This window comes from Paramacrobiotus metropolitanus, unplaced genomic scaffold (assembly GCF_019649055.1).
Source record: "Paramacrobiotus metropolitanus isolate TYO unplaced genomic scaffold, Prichtersi_v1.0 Parri_scaffold0000383, whole genome shotgun sequence".
NCBI lineage: Eukaryota > Metazoa > Tardigrada > Eutardigrada > Parachela > Macrobiotidae > Paramacrobiotus > Paramacrobiotus metropolitanus.
In genome coordinates this window covers 1-9438 of record NW_026570603.1, presented here as the reverse complement: position 1 = coordinate 9438, position 9438 = coordinate 1, and the positions used below count along the sequence as shown (strand labels likewise).

Sequence of the window (9438 nt, the reverse complement as noted above, 5' to 3'; positions counted from 1 at the left end):
TCCCGGATTATCGCTTAGTATACAGGTTTGCTCGTGACACAATCGTCCTAGCTCTTGCCGATCCTCACAGGACTTACGACCGGAAGTTGTGGTTAGAGTGTTCCTGAGGGATTCCTGAGTTCCTGTGTTCCCGACTCGTTCGTCTTATCTCCACCATAGTTCTTCTGTTACAGTTTGAGAGTATGAGTGCCTACCGACTGAGCATTACAGGCGTGGAAGAGTAAAGATTGTTCATGGAGCCTTAATCGGCGTGAACGCTTATACACGACAGCAGTACTCAATAAATCCTCCGGTTGAAATTGTGGATAAACGTTAGAATGGCACCAGATTCGGAGGTTGTGGTTGAGTGGAGGTTGTGTTGTATACCGATAGAATGAATGTGCATGCGGCTGACATGTTTACGTAGGGATATTGCAATTTTTCGAGTACTGTAGTAGTGTAATTCATGTTTCGTTTTCGGAACACAGAACAGTGGCAGTGCCGAGGTGCTTGTCGGCATGCTGAAGTGATCCTCAGTGAGATTCGAAAATTTTATGGCGCTGTATTACTGTAGTAATTATGGAGAGGCTACTGTTTGTGTCAATGTACTCGTACATGTGCTTGTGTTTGTAGCGTAATTAAAAATTAATTAATGAGATAGTTACAGATAGATATCTGTCTTAAAAGCCAGAAAACACATGAGAAAGCGGTGAACACAGAACAGTGTGATTCGCAGCAACCCTAATAACTTATGGTTGCATGATGCCGGAAACGCTGATTGTGAAAATGGATAAGTGTTCCTCTTGGGCGATAACCGCGCGAGGCGGTCAACCCCTGACTGGATCTATTGTCGGGATGCCAATCTTGGTTGCATGCTCAGTACGCCACGTAGACGCATGTCTTGCAATTCGGTAGAACGTCCAATACCTGTACAAGCGTAGAGTTAGCGCTGCCGCTATATAAACGACGGATTTTGTTGGCAGTGCGACTTGCAGTCTGATCTTCTTCCTCTTGCAGTCGAGAATTTTCGTTATTAGCGTAGTAACACAGTGACCGTAACCTTTTACTCGTCTATTAATGCACCAGCCTTATTTCCTCATTCTATTTGCTCCAAATATGGCATTCGTGAGCGATGCAGCGGGAAAATTAGTTTGCGTGGCTGCCATGCCTGGGGCAGCAAATCAGGCGGGGGCTTCACTGCGAGCGATCATATTTGAATTTGATCAAGGTCAGTCAGTCGGGCTCTGGGATTTTGCCTATTGAAATTTTTGATTCTTACAAGTCGACCTTTCCGTTTTCAGTAAACGTAGTAGGTTATCTTTAATTCTCGTGTTCCACAATTTTTCGTTATGTAAAGGAATTTCTGTGAGGCTTAGCTTGGTCATGGCCCGTTAGCTAACTGATGTAGCGTCTCCGAGTAGTCTAAAAGTAACCTTTAGGTCTCCGCGCAGAGCATCCTGTAATCTTTACAGCTTGTTTCTTATTGACGCTGTCAGGAATTTTTCTCGAAAAAATTGATCTGGGATTAGACTTATTAATTTCCGAGCGTGAATATTATCCAGCGGTTGTTATGTTGCCGATGCACAGCGTGGTTGTCTGTATCAGACTGTACTGTATCTTGTAGACTGCATGTGTAAAAATCTTTACAACTGTACTCTACTAGGCAGATTAATTTGTCCGGTACCATTTAACCCGAGAGACTTTGTTTGCTTTTTTTTATATTTAACAATTTTAACTGTAAACTTGTCAAGTAGTGTACCAGCGCTAGCATTTTTTGTTATTTGGAAGGCTGTTGCTAATAAACTATCTGTATAGAATAATTTTTTCTAAATTGAGGTAAAATTAAGCTTTCGAAAAGTGTTTAAAAATCAGCTAAGTAGATGAGAAATTGTGGCTGTTAACGATAAAAAATTATCATAATCCGCCATTATAATAGCAATCAAGGATGTCGAGGATGAAAGTGTAACCTTGTGGCATGTGTTGCAGACGCGGATATTCCGGAAGCTCCAGGTACGGAGGCGTTTTTAACTGCGCTCCATCTTACCGCTGATATGCGAAACCATTTCGAGGGCTGGCGAAATGTTATCGGAGAAGGCCAAGCGCGCTACGTTTATCTTCGTCCGGATCACCTCATAGGCAATCAGGCCGCGCTACTCAATTCTATACGGTAAATGCACATGTATTGAATTATGGAATTTGTTTTGAAAATTATTATTGAAAACCTTATTGTTAAGAGTTATTGTTTGAAATTTACAGTGAGTAAGATAGCAGGTACTAACTTACAGCTATAGTTCTCTAATTACTCTATTACTTCGACAGTGTGGTAACAATATCAAGGCCTATTTCCGGTTTAAAAAACAACGTTTACAACAGTGCCAATGACAGTCGGAGCATTTCCTCATTAATTGCTCGAGATACGTTATGTATTAAATACTTAATAGTTGATACTACAAATATTGCCAGTTTGTAGCAATGCTCTTTCCGATTTTATTGATTACTGTCTTAGCTGATGTTCCCTAACCAACTTATAGGTGTCAGTACCAGCAAGTTTATTCAAACCTTTTGCGCGTAAATTCTAGTCTCTTTATGCTTATGGCAAGCTTATGGTTACTTATATCAGGTGTTGACAGTATACTGTTCTTTCCAGAGGAGTTTTGGCGGCGGGCGTAACCTGTGCCGCTGCCATGGAACGCCGACATTAATTAATCTGCTGCTGGCCACGACTACGAGTCCATTCACCATGACACTTATCATTTCCCTTGAAGCTGTGATCCTGTCCATAGCCGTGTTCTTGTTCCATCCAGCTGTTTTACGTATTATAACACAGGGACAAAAATATTTCCTAATCGAAGCAAGACAGTTCTTTGCTTAACAAGAATTTTAACACTATGTTGCCCCTATATTTTATTTTTGTTGGAGAAATCTGGCGGTGATTTCGTTTATTTCTCATGAGTAATTTTAGCGGTGTGTACAATATTCAGACAAACCGGACGAGTATGATTGGTTTGTGGTTTTTTTGTACTGAGTAGTTACTGATTTTCCCTCGGAAAAATTTGGCAAGTTGATGGAATATTTTTTACTCAGGTTTCTCTGTTAACAATGCAACGGCTGTTCGACGGTATTTCTGGGAATAAAATTGTTTGTAATGAGTTTCTGTTTAGTTGTAATGTCCAAGTGTTATGCTGTAAATTCTGCTGTAACCATCATCATTCTTTTAAGTATGATTTGCCTAACTTTTCAGCGCAAACGTAGGCAAGGAAAAATTATTAAGTATGTGAATCATTTTAGGGCACACTGGCCGAGTGTCGGTGCCGGCATCCCGGCCTTCTACACGCCCACCGCCGTGGGCACCCTGATGCACGAGGGCGCGGCGCCCCCATCAAGTACGGGCCCAACAAGAAGATCGACATCGCCAGCCAGACCCGCGAGTCGAAAATGTTAAACAACCGCCGCGCGGCCAAGGAGTTCAAGGACGGGATGTATGGCAATCTGGGCACCCATGCTGGTTAGTAATCAAATTCGCAAGGGATGAAAGTACATGTTTTTTTCCAACGTTTTCTTTGTTTTAATTCTTTTTGTCTTTTTAAGTTTCTGATTTTTTTATTGCTCCGCATATTGTAGTTGTTTTGCCGTAATCAAACGGATTATTTTATAGTTGTGTTTGAGGAACGTCTCTCTTACTTCAGCGAATTTATTTATTAATTCGGTATTTCATTTGTGTGCTTGATAAAGAGTCAGTATTACGTGGTTGTTTCAAGCATCAGTTCCCGTGTTGCTGAAAAAGGTGCTCTTACATATTATGTGAAAACTGTCATAAACATCCGAGTGAAAGCAAAAATTGCATGCACTACAGAAACTGCCAAAGAATTAGAAATGATAGCAAAGCGTTCCGGAAGTGCTTGTTGTGACGGCCGTCATGCAAAATGGGTTTGGAGTGTTTAAAACGATATCTGAATAAATTTTTTGAATGTTGCAGCTGAGTTTTCGACACATTGGTTTGTGGTTAAACCTTTCGATAGCCACTAAATTCACAAAAGCTGCAAGCGCGGACACTATTAATTTTAACAGATGAAGTTCGTAAATACGTAATTAGTAAGTGCAGTATCGATGCAAGACTTGTGAATAGGCGATCGATCAGCTGTGAGCTGTTAGGTAGAGTTGCGGCTGGTATTCTGTGCTGGAACGTTATGTTAGCGTGATTTCGATAATAATTTTCTAGTATTCAGACAGCATTACATTTTGCAATAATTTTTTTACAAAATTCTTCTGTTTTTGTAGTGAAAACGGAATACTGGGCTGTGGTGAATGTGAATATCCCACCAAGGAGCAAGTGGACGCCGATGTGATCAACGTCGGCAAGCAGACGGTGACGGTGTTGCCCGGGGCCAGCTACTTCAGCAGCGATGAATCCTTCGCGATGATCCGCGGTGGGCACATTCACCTGACGATGCTGGACGCCCTGCAGGTGTCGAAGCGCGGCGATCTGGCCAACTGGATGATTCCCGGAGAAGATGGTCAAGGGGATGGGCGGCGCTATGGATCTCGTGTCGGCCAGTGCAGCCGGAACAAAGGTACAGTAAGTCTTCGTGGAATGGTTTAATTTTTAACGTTATATCAGTGGTGCTCATTGCTCAGCAAACTTTGCTGTCGCAGCATCCGAAAAACTGCTTTCGTTGATTTGTATAATAACCATTATATCAAAAATGTCCGTGTGAACTGCATGTTTTGAAATATCTGTTTATTAAACAGTTTAAATTAACTCGTAGACACATCAATGAGGCTGGCTACATAAATGTTTGTTATCATAGTGTTATGGCTAGAGTAGGTAATGATAGCGGTTTACGTTTCCGGTTTGGTTGCCGATGGCATAATGTCCGAAATTTCGCAAGAGAAAGATGCTCTTAATTTTACCATTTATTTTTTAAGCTTTTCGTGCAGGTGGTAAAGAGTACTAGAATAGTCGTGATGGAGCACACATCGAAGGAGAATGATCCCAAGATCCTCAACGAGTGTACATTGCCCTGACCGGTAAAGGTGTCGTCGATATGATCCTCACGGAGAAGTGTGTCTTTGTCGTGGACAAGGCCTATATTAATGGAACACTGCGTCTGGCGGAACTGGCGGAGGGAGTGGCGGTCGCCGATGTGATCGGCACAACGGGATGTGAATTTGCAGTGGATGCCAATGTGAAAACCATGGAATACAATCCCGGAGAAATAACAGATTTATTGTTTTTTTCTGGGACTGCCAGTCCGGTCATAGCAGGCGGTGGAGGTTGTTTTTTTATTGGGATCGGGTTTTATGGTTTTATATCTGTACAAGTATCTGCGCGGCGGTGGCTAATTGGTCGGATCGATGATTGCTTTTTTCTCGCGCGAGACGTGATGGTTTGATAATAAACAATTCTGCCGAGAAAATTGAAACAAAATTGATACGAGTTCTGTATAAGATGGCCGGATTCCGCCGGAACCAAAATTTTGCTCATGTACTGCATACAAAGTTGTAGATACATAATACATTAGTTGTGCTGTGATAGCCTCAACCTGTATTCACAATCAAATTAATTCAACTCAGCGGAATGGCATTATTAGTTATTCTACCCCACTTAAAGATTTCTGTCGGTTGTTTAAAATTATTATAATAATTAATTTGTACGGTGGTTTACGTATAAGGTGGTATTTAATTTGTATGGTTTTCTTATTCGAAATAATTTCAACAGTTGTTGGGTTTTTGTGCAGGAATGAGGAATGAATATTTTCCTAACGTAGGTACGTTATAGCTACTTCAAGTAGGAACATCAAATTAACAGGTGATTTAAGTACTTGAAACATGATTAAAGTGGTGTAATCGATACGATTTGTACTGGAATACTTCAACATACTGCCAACACCATAATCTGTGCGAGCAAGTACATGTATATGTTAAAGCAATTAATAATGCCAATTATTATGTTAAAGCATTTGGTAAGACTATACGAGTACAATTACGATGTAAATCATGTAATCATGAATAGAAGGGCCGCCGTTTGCAGATGGATATTTCGGTTGCATGTCACTGGTGCATAACATTTAACGAATATCCCGTGAATACCTAATAATAAGTAAATGCAGTGCCGCTCTACAGTAGTATAGGCGGAACTGGTAAATGTTACAGATACTGTAGACTTTACCTGGAAGTAATAGAGATTTGATGCGAATTTATTTTCAGCGAGGAGGCAATCGTTACGTGCTAAAACTTTTGCTGCCCACCAGACCCATAGCTACAATACCTATGTACGAACGACAAAGCAAAGCGTGTCTCGGAGGCTCGGTCCCTCTGTACGATACCACCTCGAACGGCATTTATAGCCACATGGCGAGATTGGCGACTGATAAGGTTAATGGTAAGGTGTGTGCTTCTATTAAAAAGTGCATCTTCGTGAACAGTAGTTCCCATAATAATTTCAAAAGGGATGAACATCTTCTAGAGGCAAATCATTATTAAAATTGATCAAGTGCAGAATATAGCGGCTAAGCGGCAGATCCTCGAAACGTCTTAAATCCAAATTATCCCAAAATGCATCATTATCATTTTCCACGGGTCGTGTAAACGTGTGCCTGCAAAATTTTTACATTACATGTATACGTACTCGACTATGGCATTAACGAGATTAGCAGTGCTGCATATTTTACGCTTTTTTGCACCGAGGAAGCTGCAATTTCGTTAATGTACTGATCATGATACATAGTACCTTAGCGCTCCATTGCAGTGCATTTTATATGGTCGCACTCACCTCTTTAACAGTTTTCGAAACTTGAGCCAGCCATCTGGGTAAGGTACCGTTTCCATCATCAGCTGATGCTGCTGCTTCACTCGTTGCTTAATGGAATCTGCTGGTGGCAGAGAATTCTCTAGAATATCCATGAAGCATCGCAGGATTTCGCCGGCATTAGCTGAACAATCAAACGACATCCTAGGAACCGTAACGTCGAGCTTTTTCGAAAGTAAGACATCGCTAGATATTAGACGCTCATCGCGGTCGAAGTGGTTGGAACAGGAGACAGCGTTTACTATGGTGCAGTTAACCACCAACAACTGCCGGCAAACCGGCATAAGTACCGGCAGGCGCACTAGGCGATGACCTGTCTCAGTTGGAATAAGTTCCGAACACGCACTGAAGTCTTTGATCAAAATATATAGCAGTTTAAAACTCTTTAGGGAAAATAAGGAATAGATAGTGTACATGTCGGTAAAGACGCAACCGCGACACCCCAGATTAATTAAAACTAGAGCTTTGGTTGAGTGCGTTATGCTGTAATCCATCATGTATCCAATGTGGTAGCCTTCCGTTTCACGAAGGCCCGGAGGTTGTCTGCTTATAGCTTGAAAATCAACGGTGACACAAACATCTGTCGTTGCCCAGGAGCTAGTTAGCACTTGCTGCCATAACCGACAAACTCTGCAAAATAGTTTACGTGTACAGCAATAGCAAGAAGTTTGCAGTAATTTTTATTGTTTTCGCAGTACGTAGTCAACTCTATTTCCCGCTTGTGGTTACAAATCACCGTAATTTACTGCCCAAGTGTATGACTTTCGTTAATCGATCGAAGCGAAGCATGCAAAGGTTACCTATGTTCAGCGATTAAGAAACAAGTGGTATCCGTCAATCACACTCTAACACCGCCACCCGAATCCAGATACACACACATGCACGCCGGTCATTAATATTATGTACCATACAAGAAACAGCCTCGGCTTCGCCTCCGCGTTTCTTGGGTTCTAAACTCCTTGGCCGGTTTACGGATTGTTAACTTAGAACGGATAAATCTGAAGAGCCCGATAACAAAAATTTTATAAAAAAATAGATGTTTTGGTTTCGTGCAGTCGAACGCAATTACTTTGACTTTACAGATCATTTTTTGTAAAATTTTCTTAGCGAAAAACCATCCGAATCTAATCACCCACGAGAGTATCACATTACAAACTAAAAGGACGCTAAGACTGGACAGTGGTGCTAGATAGGTCACCCATTAAGGACTTAGCAGGCCCAGCTCTATTTTGCTCAGTAATATTGCAGTTCGATCATACGTTTACCTAACGGGCTCTGTGCACTGGATAGCTTTGGTAGCTCGGTCACCCACCTACCTAACGGGATCTATGCAAAGGACAGTACTGGTAACTCGGTCACTAGATCACTTAACGGAGTTTATGCGCTGGACAGTAGTGCTAGCTCGCTCATTAGATCACTTAACGGAGTTTGTGCACTGGACAGTAGTGGTACCTCGGTCACTAGATCACTTAACGGAGTTCGTCCACTAGACAGTAGTGGTAGCTCGGTCACGCGTTCACCTAACGGGCTCTGTGCACTGGACAGTATTGGTAGCTCGGTCACTCATCTACCTAACGGGATCTATGCACTGGACAGTAGTGGTAGCTCGGTCACTAGATCACTTAACGGAGTTCGTGCACTGGACAGTAGTGTTAGCTCGGTCACGTACTCACCTAGCGATTTTTTGACGCACTCAATCACTAGGTGAGTGACTGACCGAGCTCAACCTGTCCAGTAAGAAATATCGCTAGGTAAGGAGAAAAATCGCTAGGTGAGGATGTGACCCTGCTACAACTACTGTCCAGTGCACAGAGCCCGTTAGGTGAGCAAGAGCAAAGCCCGCTCGATGACTCACTCACCTAGAAATTCCGCTCAGTGGGCAGTTATGGTGTTTCGGTCACTCACTCGTCCAGTGATTTTTCGTATTGATTTTATATTTGATATTTTTACATTTTATATCGGTTGATTTTAAACGTGTTTCGAGCTCGGCAACACCGGTAGCGATGTTTGAATAACGCGAGTGTTTGAATAAGTACAATAATTTATTTGTTTTTCGGTTTAATTAGTGTGATAATTATGTCAATTGGTATTTTGTATTGTATCTAGGCAAATATTTCTAAGTTTCAAGGTGACCTTTAAGATGGGTTGGATCAATCTGGTCTTGATGCCGGCTTGATGCCGGCTCGATATTTTCATAAAAAAAACACACGTGCCGGCCACTTCTGAACTATCCCGGATCTAATGGCGTTGTCTGTTTTTCCAGAAGTTTTATGGTTATAGAGATCTCAAAACTATGGGGCGCCGCGCGTAGTATAGATCTTGTACTTAATAGATAGCGGTGGTTTGCTCAAATCATTTGCACCGAGCGAGCGCCCGATAACACTGCAAAAGCGAACTGGATTTATGAAATTTGAAAAATGTCACACTTAGATACTTTGAGGATGGAGTCCGACTGACGAACGCTAAATCGTAGCTTCTGGTTGCGCTCGATACAAACAAGTGCACACATGTAGGGCGGTCGGATACACTCACTGGTATCCTTACATTGACTCGGCCCGGTGCCCCGCCAATCCCTACCCTATGCAGCCGCACGTGGTGGCCGCGCCCTGTGACAACGGATACGCGTACCTCGGTTACCAACACAGCACCAC

At 42.2% G+C, this 9438-nt stretch overlaps 1 protein-coding gene and 1 long non-coding RNA gene across 2 annotated transcripts; one reads left to right on the top strand and one right to left on the bottom strand.

Annotated features, from left to right (window-relative positions):
* The first annotated feature begins 908 nt into the window (after positions 1–908).
* Positions 909–5409, top strand: LOC129602283 (uncharacterized). Its single transcript, XR_008692377.1, has 5 exons — positions 909–1207; positions 1966–2146; positions 2627–3484; positions 4258–4550; positions 4918–5409. It is a non-coding gene; the product is annotated as an uncharacterized LOC129602283 (long non-coding RNA).
* Positions 5410–6253: 844 nt separating this feature from the next.
* On the bottom strand, positions 6254–7347 carry LOC129602285 (uncharacterized). The gene is made up of 2 exons (XM_055501283.1): positions 6752–7347; positions 6254–6575 (listed from the first exon to the last, which is right to left on the bottom strand). The coding sequence occupies exons 1-2, from the start codon at positions 7282–7284 to the stop codon at positions 6422–6424; spliced, it is 687 nt and encodes a 228-aa protein (XP_055357258.1). The 5' UTR covers positions 7285–7347; the 3' UTR covers positions 6254–6421.
* Between the last annotated feature and the right edge of the window lie 2091 nt (positions 7348–9438).

Bases quoted from the DNA above. Each gene is read 5' to 3' on its own strand.
- LOC129602285 (XM_055501283.1), bottom strand. From the start codon at position 7,284: ATGATGGATTACAGCATAACGCACTCAACCAAAGCTCTAGTTTTAATT. The intron at 6,576-6,751 runs GTGAGTGCGACC...AAAATTTTGCAG, and splicing joins TTTCGAAAACTGTTAAAGAG to GCACACGTTTACACGACCCG.